The sequence below is a fragment of the Macadamia integrifolia genome, chromosome 8 (genome assembly GCF_013358625.1).
Source record: "Macadamia integrifolia cultivar HAES 741 chromosome 8, SCU_Mint_v3, whole genome shotgun sequence".
NCBI classification, from domain to species: Eukaryota; Viridiplantae; Streptophyta; class Magnoliopsida; order Proteales; family Proteaceae; genus Macadamia; species Macadamia integrifolia.
In genome coordinates this window covers 8,408,465-8,421,261 of record NC_056564.1, presented here as the reverse complement: position 1 = coordinate 8,421,261, position 12,797 = coordinate 8,408,465, and the positions used below count along the sequence as shown (strand labels likewise).

General features: G+C 38.2%; 1 protein-coding gene across 1 annotated transcript in view; it reads left to right on the top strand.

The window, feature by feature from the left end:
- The window catches only part of LOC122086309 (BAHD acyltransferase DCR-like), a 26,474-nt gene extending 17,105 nt beyond the window's left edge, over nt 1-9,369 (top strand). The window contains exon 3 of the mRNA XM_042655069.1: nt 7,732-9,369. Within this exon, the coding sequence (XP_042511003.1) occupies nt 7,732-9,259 (1,528 nt within the window). The 3' untranslated portion in view covers nt 9,260-9,369. The remainder of the gene's footprint in view (nt 1-7,731) is intronic.
- Nucleotides 9,370-12,797: the final 3,428 nt, after the last annotated feature.

The following is a 12,797-nucleotide window of genomic DNA, read 5'->3' as shown; positions in this document are numbered from 1 at the left end:
CTCTCTCTCTCTCTCTCTCTCTCTCTCTCTCTCTCTATATATATATATATATATATATTCTCCTCACTATTGAAATGAGAAAAAAAAGTAGGGTCCAACCTGTTGGGCCTAATTGGTTCCCACCAATTTAAGTTCTTTACTATTTATGCCAGTTTAGGTAATCATGCCAGGGCATGGACATGCTTTTATTCAGTCAATTGATTATAATTGGACTTTAAATGAGGCAATTGACCATTTGGGTTATAAATGGTCTTCAAACGGGCCTAATTAGAAAACTATCAAACTATTACCTTGCACCGAGAATGCCCAATTATTAATCGATTGATGCTTGAGCCTGACACATTTAAAAATCAAATGAGTCGGACTAAGGCTTCAACCAATTAATTCCGATCAAGTCTACCACTGCAGGCCAAGTTTGACACACCTAAAAATAAAATCATCTAATTTTGCATGATCCTAAGTAAATATCAAAAGTGTTGTAAATCTTAAAAGAAAAATACTTAAAAAAAACTTGACAAACGCTACTTAGTATGTTGGGGTGGGGGGTTGTTTTGTATTTCAATTTTAACCTTTGCGGGAGAATGAGGAAGTGGCGACCACATTGTGTAATGTGGATTTTTCTTGGGGATTTGATTTTAGAATCCAACTTCAGTTCCTTAGCATTGACCAACCCAAAGAGCACTAAAAGACCAGATTTAATAAACTTAAGGATATTTTCATGGCAGATGTAGATATAGCTTTAATTACTTAGTGGGAGTGTGATATTCTATATGTGTATCTTTTAATTGTCTTTTTTTTTTTTTTAAGTTTTTTAAGACAAAGGGTATAAAAGGATTTTTAAAATTGATTTGAAAGTGATATATCATTATATCATGGACCGAGTTTCTCTACATACACGGCGAATGTGAGTCCATTCGTTGCGGGTGTGGGATGGGCAGGCGAGGGCATCGCAAGGGTGTTTTGAGAAAGCACTAAAACCCTATAGGGTGAACCCTCCTAGCATGGTGTGGGTGAAGGAAAACTTTCTCTTTGTGTCATTATCTTGCATATTTTTCAAGTATACATGTAAAATGACATTATTACCTTCTTTAGGAAAAAAAAATTACATGGCCAAAAAAAAAAAATTGTATATATTTGACTTCCACAGAGGTGTTTATAAGAAAACCTCTAATTTAATTAATATTATTATTTTGGGTAGGGGATCGTTATCTGATTGTGTGGCCACTACATCAATGCAAAGACCAACTAGGGGAGGCACACATGCATCCAACCAAGGGGGTAGGTTAGTGTATTTTTACCACCCCTATGTTTAGGCATAGAGGCACTTGTTGATGATGACGCTACGGTGAAATATCCTATTGGAAAACTTGGATTCTTAGAGGAAGGTGCTGAAAAAGTGTGAATTTTCACTATTCTAAAGTGCTTAAAGCTAATAGCCTTTATTGCTTTCTCCGAATGGTTGGTGCATGAAGGTTGTTCGTATCATTCTAAAGATTCAAATCCTTTGCGATGAATGATGAGTGGCAATAAAGATTCAAGTGCCACTCACTGCCTCCTCAAGGAGATTTTTCATTCTAGAAATATTTGATGGAGGAGGTCCAAAATACCCTTCAGTACTATTTTCAAACATTCAACCAAATACAACGGTTGTTGTCATGAGTCATGACCATATATGGTCAGCAAAGAAATTATTCCTTGACGTGTATGTATGGGTCCATGGGGAGGACTGAATGAGAGAGCAAATGCCAAAACGTTTTTGTTTATGAAAACCAGAGGTCCAGAGTCACCAGACCAGCAAGGGGGCATGGCCTATCCTTTTATCCTTCATTTTAATTTGGGTTAAGTAGGGTTGGAGGATGGAAACTGGTAGTAGGTAGGTAAGTAGGTATGTCTAGGTACTTGAATGAACCTGGGCTTGGCCAGGGTTTGATGGTTTTGTACGTTTTTTAAATTAGTTCGACGGCAGTATCTGCCTGGACTGGACAGCGCCGGCCCCACGTACGTCAACCGGTGGGAAATGGGAATCATCTCTCTCGTCTCCCCAGTAAGTCGGCGCAGATGCATGAACGCACACCTTCCGGGAGTACTCCCTTCCCAGTTTTGACCCATGGCCCCCTCCGTCCCTGTTCGGGCATAGAGAAGAGAAGATAACGATCCCTATCTTTCTCTCTATCTTTGTATCATGTCTAGTGTCCACAGACAGAGACATCTCACATAAAAGAGAGAGAGAGATCTTCAACTCCTCGTCACCCCAATAGAAATACATAAGAAGACACTTTAAATACACAATAACCGATTGTGTAATTACTACATCAATGTAGAGTCAATGAGAGATGTGCGGAGGCATTGACCACATATGGGTAGGATGATCTTTCCATGTTCTGTGTTTCTATGCATGTACATAAGGGGATGTAAATTTACCACCATGCCCTCCATAAAAAAAAAATTCCATCAATATCAATGCTTCTTTATATTTTCTCATGAACCCATGTTGTTGCAAAGGCCACTTAACTAGGTTGCAATCTCTTGCATTTTTTTTAAGGGAGAAGCCCTACAGGTTAGGTGTAAGGAACACCTAGACACAACTCGTCCATGTTTTCTAGGGATTATGAAAAGATGTCTCCTAGAAACAAGAGCTATGTTTAGGTGTTCCTTACACCAAACCAGCAAGGTTCATGAGCCTATTTGTTGTGTTTCACATGGGAGACGACATACATGTAACCTTAGACTGAAAGAGTCTTTTTTCCAAACCTTAATAATGACTTACTGAGTGGAGAGTTCATGTTGAGTCGTCTTAATCGTCATTAGCAATCTATCTGATCAATTGCCAAAATTAGTAATTTCATTCTAATATGAATAAAGTAGTCTTGTACTTGTTATCTGCTTAATTTAGTTTAAGGCTTAATTAGACCAGGTAAAAATAGTTCTTCTCCTAATTAAATCCTATAATTCATAACCAACCACCCTTTTTTTGGATCATCATTTTCCTCATTAATCCCTGTTTAGAGAGAGAGAGAGAGTGTGTGTTTTAATGACGATCGTCCTTTTAAGTAGCAAGAAATGAATGGCTGAGTGGAGAAGGAAAATATATAGAAAGAGAAATTAAAACACGTTTTACCACTGCCTGATTCCTAAAAGTGATGTAATTAAAGTCTCCATAAAGTTTAATTAGATGGGTTCGCCCATTTAAGTCACGTGCAAGGACTGATGCGACCTATATATATACATATATCTATTCAGGATTTGAGAAAGAGCAGCCATGGGACCCCTTAGTGGAAATTGCCTAGAAAAGAGAGAGAGAACCCTCAGTCCATTCCGGTCGACCAGACTAATCGGACCGATTAAACCTAGACTGAATTGACTAGTTTATTAATGAGTCCGGCATAGTTTTAACTTTTAGGCTTTAAGAAAATTTCAAATGATTAGTTGGTCTGATCAATTTGATTAGACTGATTAGAACCCTATTATTGTAACAAAACCCAACTAAAATCCTAATTATTGCATTATTTTTTTAATTCACATAATTACCCAAGATTCAATCTCAAACATGGGTAGTAGCTAGGACTAATTAAGTATTCTGGTCCGGTTTCAATTTGGGCCAACCCAATTGAAACAGATGAACCGATCGAACTGACAACTTCTCGATCCCACTGGTTTCTACCATGTGGTAAGTGCGATTTCACGTGGTATGAAAACTTTCTCATTTGGAATTTGCTTTAGTGAGTAACATTACGTATAAAACATGTTCTACTATCTTTCTTCTCCAATTAATTTATCCTTTTGCTGTCTATACCTGTACCAATAACTTTGGGTTTTGGTTTTAGTGGTTCGGAGTCAACAATTGCAGCCCAATCAGGAAGTGGCATCCATTAAATGAACCGGCTATGTACAATGCTGAATCCGAATTTGGAAATCCTCTCAAGAATCTCAACTTTGGTATGAAACAATACAGTATTCAAACATCATATCCTTTATCTTACAGCGACGTAGCAAAGAGAGATAAGATATTTTAGCCTTTATAGATTTAGATATGCTTTGAAAGTTAATGGGTTGTCCCAAACTGATCTCCAAAACTGCGTCGAATCTTCATGACAAGTTTTTAGTATGGTCTTTAAGCACTTGAGCGAGTTTTGTCATCAGGTTGGGGCTGGCCAAGTTGGTGTATGCTGCAGGGATGGACGTTCCCAATTAAGTCCCTAATCTGCCCCTGCCCTGTTAATCAATATGGAGGTTAGTTTCTCTGCATGTATGTTCACCTACATGTGCACGTGCTTGTTAGGTGTCAACATATGTTCCACTTTTTGCAATTGAAAGAGTGAAACCGGATATTTATGGAAGTACGCAACATGTATATGCAGAGGATCCATTCTCCAATATGCATGGCAATAGGTTGTGGTGGAAGCAGTTTTGGGCATGCATAGTAGGCCTTGCTGAATGCGCCTTATTATTGTATCCTCATGTCCTTATTTTAAAACTCCAAGGAAGAAAGAACAAAAATGAGAAAAGATATCTACATGAAGTTGAATGGGTATTCCTTCTCATGTCTCTCTCACATAATGAGCAATGAGAATTCACTTACGGTCTCTCTTTTCAAACAAAATGTGTGTGCTTACTAAACAAATTTGTTTCTTCCCCTCTCATTGATTCTTTTTCTCATTATGATGTCGTGGGGAGCTTCAACCCAACAAAATATAGATAGGAAAAAAGGTTCAGGATGGCCATGATGCCAACTTGTGGGTGCTAACTACATGCACCAATGGAAAGCACAACATGAGAGGCACATGGAGATTTTTTTTCAAGGGTGGAGAGAGAGAGATATAGAAACATGGTTGGGCATAGCTTCCGTGCCAGATTTTTCCCTAGGAAGTAACCAAAGATTTGCATAAAATTCTTTGCATGGATTTTCCATGACGATTCTCAACCGTTGGATAAAAATGATAAATTGCTCAAGTTGGAAAAAATGATCGACCAAAACTAAATTCAATCATATACATATAATGTATAGCATTTCCTCTTCTAGATTTTCTGAAGAGAAGATTTCATAAATGGTTGACTAGATAAGGAAACGTGGCAGGTTGGATTGGACCCTCTTGACCTGCCATTTGGCAGATATAAGTCGTTACAAGTGGACCATATTTAATTCTAGTAAAGTACAGTTGGGTGATAGCAAGCTAATCATCCATTGGTAGGCACACAATGAGTTGGATTGGACCAAGTGGACCACGTGTGTATGGTCATATCCATTATATAGAGAAACAGTTCGTCTCTTATAATGCAAAAGCCAAACCAAAGGGGATGCACTTCGAGTTAGTGCCAACTGGTCTACAGCCCAAAGGTTCTTAATAGGCACTAGATACACTATAGTCTCACACCGACATATCAGATCATCAGAATGGGCGGTTTCAGAGAAGGGATTTAATTTCTAAGCTCATAACCGACTTTTACTCTTCGTAATCTGTAAATTAATGCCTAAAACTATCTCTCTCGACAATATCTTCTGTAACACACGGTGACATAACCATTTCATAAGCAACAATTAATTAACTAATACAACCTCTACGGCTATTTTATTATAGATAATCATTTTGATCTATTTAAGAATGGTGCAAGCTCAAACCCCCAATGTGTGCAATTGAGAAGTCAAACTTTTCTTATACACCAAAAATGTCCAGCTCCGTAAGCATTGGGGGATATCAGGATTTGAAATCGGGTACGGGATCTGTCTCCATTGATTCTATCGATTTTGATTTGATTCCAAATTAAAATGATCGATCCCGAAATTGATTGGAATGAAGTTGAGAATCGGCTCAAATTGTCTAATTTAATTAGACTTAGTATTCCTAGAATCAGGTCTTCAATGGTGAAGGGAGCTAGCTGATAAAAGAAAATACATAGCATTCCCAAAATTAAGACCACCATATTTTGGAATGTAATTGATTATTAATGGTTAATTTTCATATGGGGGAGGGTTTCTTAAAAGGCAATGTAGGACCAATGGGTACATTAGTTGAAGTATCAAAAGGCGTGGGATTTCAGCCTTTTATGAGAGGTGGGGCGATCATGTCGACTCACCACTGTGTTTAGGTATAGGTACCACATTATCTTTTACGTTTCTTTTTCCCTTTTGAAATTTATAAAGGTTAAGGTTATCTTATTATATTCTTATCCCAACATAGAGTGTGCTACGTTTTTTAGACATGTAAAAGATGAGACCAGACCAATTGAATTGATAAAAAACATTTGAATTGAAACTTTATTAGATTGGTATTAGTTTTGATTATTAGAAACCTGAAAAGGAATGAAACATTTTGACTGAAATTAAAACTGATATATAAAAATTAAGATTATTTTTTTCAATTTTTTTTTAATTAATGTATCAAAATCAAGATCAAACCGATAATAGATGATTGTTTTAAACTTATAAAACATCAAAAACTATTGGTTTAGGATTGGGTTTTTGTAAACCTAACTCCTTGTTGGCCTGAAAGAATCGAAAAAACCGATTAAAACCAAACTGAACCAAATGTTTGACAACCTTCACTATCTATATGCATTTTCATGAAATATTAATTTTGGGAAAAAGGACGGCTGTGTGCGTGCTTTCATAACCAGCACGCAGGACAAGCTTATGTGCAGATGAACGTATGTGTCAAGGAACTCAACTCACTGATACCATATCGGTGGAATGGTAAAATCATTTAAAAAAATAAAAAAACTAAACCGTCAGATGGAAACTGATCCGACCGAACCATATTTATTCTTTTTGAGGGAGGGGTGGAGGGGGGGGTGGAAAGAGCATAATTGAAAGTAGAGGTTGAGCTGAAGTTTCCTAGGTCGGTGGGTCCATTGAACTTTGTCATCACATTCGTGCATATGCTTTAATAGGACAGTCTTACGTACTCCCGTAGTCCCTTTTGTCATTCCCCTGTTGCCACCTATACTAGGTAGCTGCTACTATTGTAATCTTACCAAAAAAAAAACTATTGTAAGGTCTTCTTTTTCTTACGATTTTTTTATGATAATTTCCGATATCATATCGGTCAGTATCAAAATCAAGCCCAATCAATACCGATATGATTTTAACAGATATAATTAATTAAATACCGATACCTGGAACCAAATCAACCAATGACTTTACAATCTAAAGCGCAGACACCAATCCATCGTGAATAGAAACTCTTTAACTCTGGAATGGGGAGTAACTCATTGGAAATTGTGAAACACGGGGATCTTAAACTGTTTCTTCTGAATCTTCTTCAGTCTGGTGATTGTGAAATCGAGGCAGGAAACAGAAAACTGCGAGGGGTCAGATTCGGATAGAATTTCCAAGAGGATTCCTAGGCCCTCGAGTACTAAAAAACAGAAGTGAAATACGCCACAAGGCCCCATTTGTTCTAAGCTCTATACTCATTGCTCCATCTGTAATCTGTCCCTGTTTATCTGCTCCCCTCTGTTCTTCTCTACCATTTTATTTCTTAACATTTATAATTTATTTTGTTACTACAGTCCACATGGATATAAAATTGGGATTTAGTTTATGAAAATAAATAAAAAGCGAAAAAGTTGTCCAATCAAAGGCAACAACCAAAGTGCATGAACCCCAGACTTGTCAAGACCCAATTCCTCACCCTATATATACCCCAGCCTCGCTCTCAACTCTTCACTCGCAGTCCCACACAGACAAAGTGAGATAGACATACACACAGAGTGTGAGAAGAAGGATTGAAGAAGAAAAGGACTACTTGAAAAGGGAGTGAAAATGCCTTTTTCTTCTTCTTCTCCGACTCTCATCTCTAGATGCTTTGTTTTCCCAGAGCAGAAATCTTCAATTGGGTCTCTTAAGCTCTCTGTCTCTGATCTTCCTATGCTTTCATGTCAATACATACAGAAAGGGGTTCTCTTCACTCGCCCCCCTCTCTCTTTTGATGCTCTCGTCTCTATACTCAAACAAGGCCTTTCCCAGACCCTCACGCATTTCCCAGCTCTAGCTGGCCGTCTCATCACAGACTCCGACGGATATGTCCACGTGTCCTGCAACGATGCAGGTGTCGATTTCTTCCATGCCAATGCTACCTATCTCTCAATCCGTGACATCCTCTCTCCAATCGACGTGCCTAATTCCGTCAGGAAGCTCTTCGCCTTTGAGGGCGCCGTCAGTTACGACGGCCATTTCAAACCCATAGCTGCCGTACAAGTAACGGAGCTCGCTGATGGCGTTTTCATTGGATGCACCGTTAACCACGCTGTCGTTGACGGAACGTCGTTCTGGAACTTCTTCAATACATTCGCTGAGGTTTGCAGGGGAGTGAATAGAATCTCAAGGCCACCGGATTTCCGCCGGAATTTCGTGAAGGACTCACCGGCTATTCTCAAATTCCCCGATGGTACTCCTAAGGTAACCTTCGACACCGATGCGCCTTTGCGTGAGAGGATCTTCCATTTCAGCAGAGAAGCGATTCTCGCACTCAAATCAAGAGCTAATGCTCCCTTGAGGAAACGGATGGAAAATGAATTCTCCATCGAAGCCGAGATCCTTGGGAAGCAGAGCAACGATGGTTGGAAGATTAACGGAACTCACACCCCTAACGGCAAGAAGATGACGGTGCTAGAGAGTTTAGTACGGAACGCCGTTTTGAAATACCCAGGACACGAAACGGAAACGGAAACGGAAACGGAAACGGGAACGGGAACGGAGACGGAGGTGGTCTCTTCTTTCCAGTCGCTGAGTGCTCAGCTGTGGCGTTCGGTCACACGTGCGCGGAAGCTCTCACAAACTAAGTCCACGACCTTTAGAATGGCAGTCAACTGCCGTCACCGTCTGGAGCCGCGTATCGATCCGTTCTATTTCGGTAACGCAATCCAGAGCATCCCAACCGTTGCTTCCGCTGGTGAGCTCCTGTCGCGCGATCTTCGCTGGTGCGCTACTATGCTACACCGAAACGTGGTGGCGCATGACGACGCTACGGTACGCCGGGGAGTGGAGGAGTGGGAGAAGAACCCACGATGCTTCCCTCTTGGGAACTTCGACGGTGCGATGATCACCATGGGAAGCTCGCCTAGATTCCCGATGTATGATAACGATTTCGGTTGGGGCCGACCGTTGGCGGTCCGAAGCGGTCGAGCCAATAAATTTGATGGTAAGATCTCGGCGTTTCCAGGGCGGGAAGGTGGGGGGAGTGTTGATCTGGAAGTGTGTTTGGCGCCCGAAACTATGGCTGGGCTGGAGAACGATTTCGAATTCATGCAGTACGTGTCTTGATTCTTGAGAGAGAGAGAGAGAGAGTGTGTAACTTATTACTTGCACTGCTGCAGTCTTGTTAGTTGTATTTGGATTGGATTAACCGTTTCGTATCGATTTCTTTTCTCTAATAATTAGTTTAAGAAAAGGGGAAAAATTTAAGAAAGAAGACGGCTGTGATTTTATCAAAAGAGGATAAGGATAATAAGCAGGCAGAGATGTTTTGTCTGATTGTGATACAGGCGTTATGGACTTTGAGGCCTTCTATTGTCTGCCACGTGACAAGACCCGCAATTGATTTGGCAAATTATAATCAAATTACCAATTATGAAGTGGGGCTACACGGATGAATGGCTGGGGCTGTTTGGGAACTCGAATTATAATAATAAAAAAAATTGGCTATTTCTCAAGATTTAAAGTGATGAACAAACGGACACCAAGCGAAGAAGTGTCCGGACAGACCACATTTAAGGACCACAAACAAAATCGAATTCGTACTCAGTGACTCACCGATACAACACTGATCAAACCACGTCAGCGCACTTTCACGCACTGAAAGAGCCCCTGGGCAGACCACATCAGCATCCAATTTAAACCGCATTTGGATTGTGTTGTACACGCTTGTGCGGCTGTATGCAGAATCCCGCCAATTAGGAGAGAGAGAGAGATTGTAGTCCACTCGTACTCTCCCATTCCCACTAAGAAGGGTTTTAAAATCTGGAATTGGTTCCAAAAACCTTAGAATCACTTCTCACTTCTCAGATTTAAAATCGAATCAATGTCATCACCATTGAACCACTGAGGCATCACATTAGATTCTTAGATTTGATTAGAAAAGTTTAATGGAGGGTGGGAGTTTAATGACACAATTTCCAATCCAAGGGTCCAATTATAAGTTCACAGTTGTTGGTGGCAAAATATTGTCTTTCCAAAAAGGGGTGGTGCTATGATTTTTACATGGGTTGAATGATACTGGGATAGGTCAATTAATTTCCCCCTTATATTTGAAGTAATGCTTTCAATAGTCTCAATCTATCCCATGTGAGGAGATAGTTTATATGGGAGGTAATCCATAAAAGGGGTAAGTTGTATCACCACCTGCCTACGTTTTTTCTTCAAATGTAGAAAAGTGAATGCTTTCTATGATATATATTTGTCTGGCTAACATTTGGTCAAAAGAGCTTATTCTGAGTTAGAAATCCATTAATTTTGTCGCTTGGTATACCTTCTTTGTTTTGATTTCATTGTATCCCTCTGTATTCAACATTCACCGATATCACAAAATACAAAAGCATATTAATTCCTTGAGGCAACTAGTCTTGATAAGGTTTATCATTGAATGAGAAAGGCCCCTAGGCAGAACGGATGACCATTTTCAGATGTTTTAAGGCATGTTTGCCGGAAGTATAAAATGTTTAGGAATGAGTTTTCTTTTACCATTCACCTTTAGTTTTGGGACTATATCCAATGGGAATAGGTTGGGCACGTTGCCATCATTCTCTCTCTCTCTCTCTCTTCTTCCCCTTTGAAAATGATCCCAATACCTCTCCCATTCAGACCTCTCATTAATTGAACCACTGGCAATGGCGTAATAAACCCTCTCACATCTACAATATATAAGAAGAGACTATGACCATTGATTGATAAAGAATCTCTTCACAGTGAGTGAAGAGAATGCTCAAGCTAAAATCATGTGTAAAAATGGAAGGAATGAGTTTTCCTTAACCCATTACCATTTTTTCTGATGGATGGGACTCTATGGACACTTATTTAGGTTAGCTTTGTAAAAATGAAAGGAATGAGTTTTCCTTAACCCATTACCATTTTTTCTGATGGATGGGACTCTATGGACACTTATTTAGGTTAGTTTTGGAATTATATACAACCAGAGACTATGACCATTGATTCATAAGGAATCTCTTCAAAAAGAGAAACTTTCTCCATATGTTATTATAATGTTTATTGCTAATATTATTTTTGAAAAAGCTTGGAATGTTGTTTGCATTATATGTTCTCTCACAGTCATTAACTCATTTTTCTCTCTTTTTTTCATAATAATATGGGTTCGCTAGTATGATAAATTAATACTTCCTCTTCCCATTGGTTTGATGTGTAAGATACCAATATACTTTGCTCATGTGTCAAGATTTCCTAAACTAAGGAGCTAACTGAAGCAAAGTAAGTCAATAGATATAAAGATGGACAAATACAGGGGTGCCAAACAATTAGTTCAGTGTTCGATTTTTAGTATATAGCATTCAAAACTAGACGAGACTAATAACTCATCGATTTGTTATAATGGCCCCTTATCAATTTTTCATATATATTGAATGCGACATATTATTCTCACAAGGTTCTGTTGCTTCTCTAAACCATTCAAGACCCTTATTCTATCACATGAATTGGTGATATGTCTATTTTGACTGTCTAGAAAATGTATGCTATAGATTAGCTGTGTAAGATTTCAGTATTTGATTCAATCAATTACCCTTCACTTATTGGCATGCTTTTGTAACTTTGAGCGAAGAATAGATAGATTAGGTATGAAAAATCATGGAAATGGATGGCTTATAAATGTCATGTATTTTTCATAAACACAAATAACTACCCAGACTATTATAATATTACAAAAATATCGATTTTTTTATTAGGTTTTTCTGGTTTCAGTTGGCCTTGTTCAGTTCAAATGGTTCAGAATGAAAACCAAATCCCAACAAATATATATTTTTTTTTTCAGAAAACGATCGAAATCGAGATTGAACTGATAAAGAGTTTAGTTGGATCAATTTTGGTTTACGATTTGTTACTATTGGTACTTTTAGTTTGGTCTCCAATCTTTAATGAAAAATAGATTGTTTATGTTCACTATTTTTTTTTTTTTAAAGATTTCTGCTACCAAAGGAGCAGTGTTCACTCATCATTCTAGAGTTATAATTACTCCACCTATAGTAGAGGATCAAGAATACCCCTCTTATTGTTTCCAAAGTCCATCACAAGGCGTAACAAATGCTTTTCTTTCATCTTAGGTGAAGAGAAACTTTATTTATTTATTATTATTTTTTTTAATGAAACTTGTACATTTCAATGTGAATTTTTTTTCTCATTTAGGCTATGTTTGGTGTCCAAGAGAAGAAAAGAAAAGAAAATAAAATAGAGAAGAAAAAAATGAAATGATGAGAAAAAAAAATGTATGTTTGGTTACCATTAGAATAGAAGAGAAGAGAAGAAAAGAAAACTTTTTATATTTTTAGCTAGATTTTTATCTTGAGAGCAAAAGAAAGCTTTACAATTCTCAATGTGAATTTTGAAATTCAAAAACTGAATCTTATCTTACTTCAGGACATGCCAAGCATAAAGAGAATTTCTTAAACTAAGAAAAAAGTATTAAATTTTGTATTTTTTTTCTTTTCTATTCTTAGCTACCAAACATTACCTTAAGGGTAAATACCCGTCCCATTGTTTCCAAAACCCATCACAGGGCGCAGGCAACAAAGGTTTTTTCTTTCATCATAGGTGAAGAGAAACTCAAAAAAAAAAAAAAAAAAAAAAAAAAAAAAAA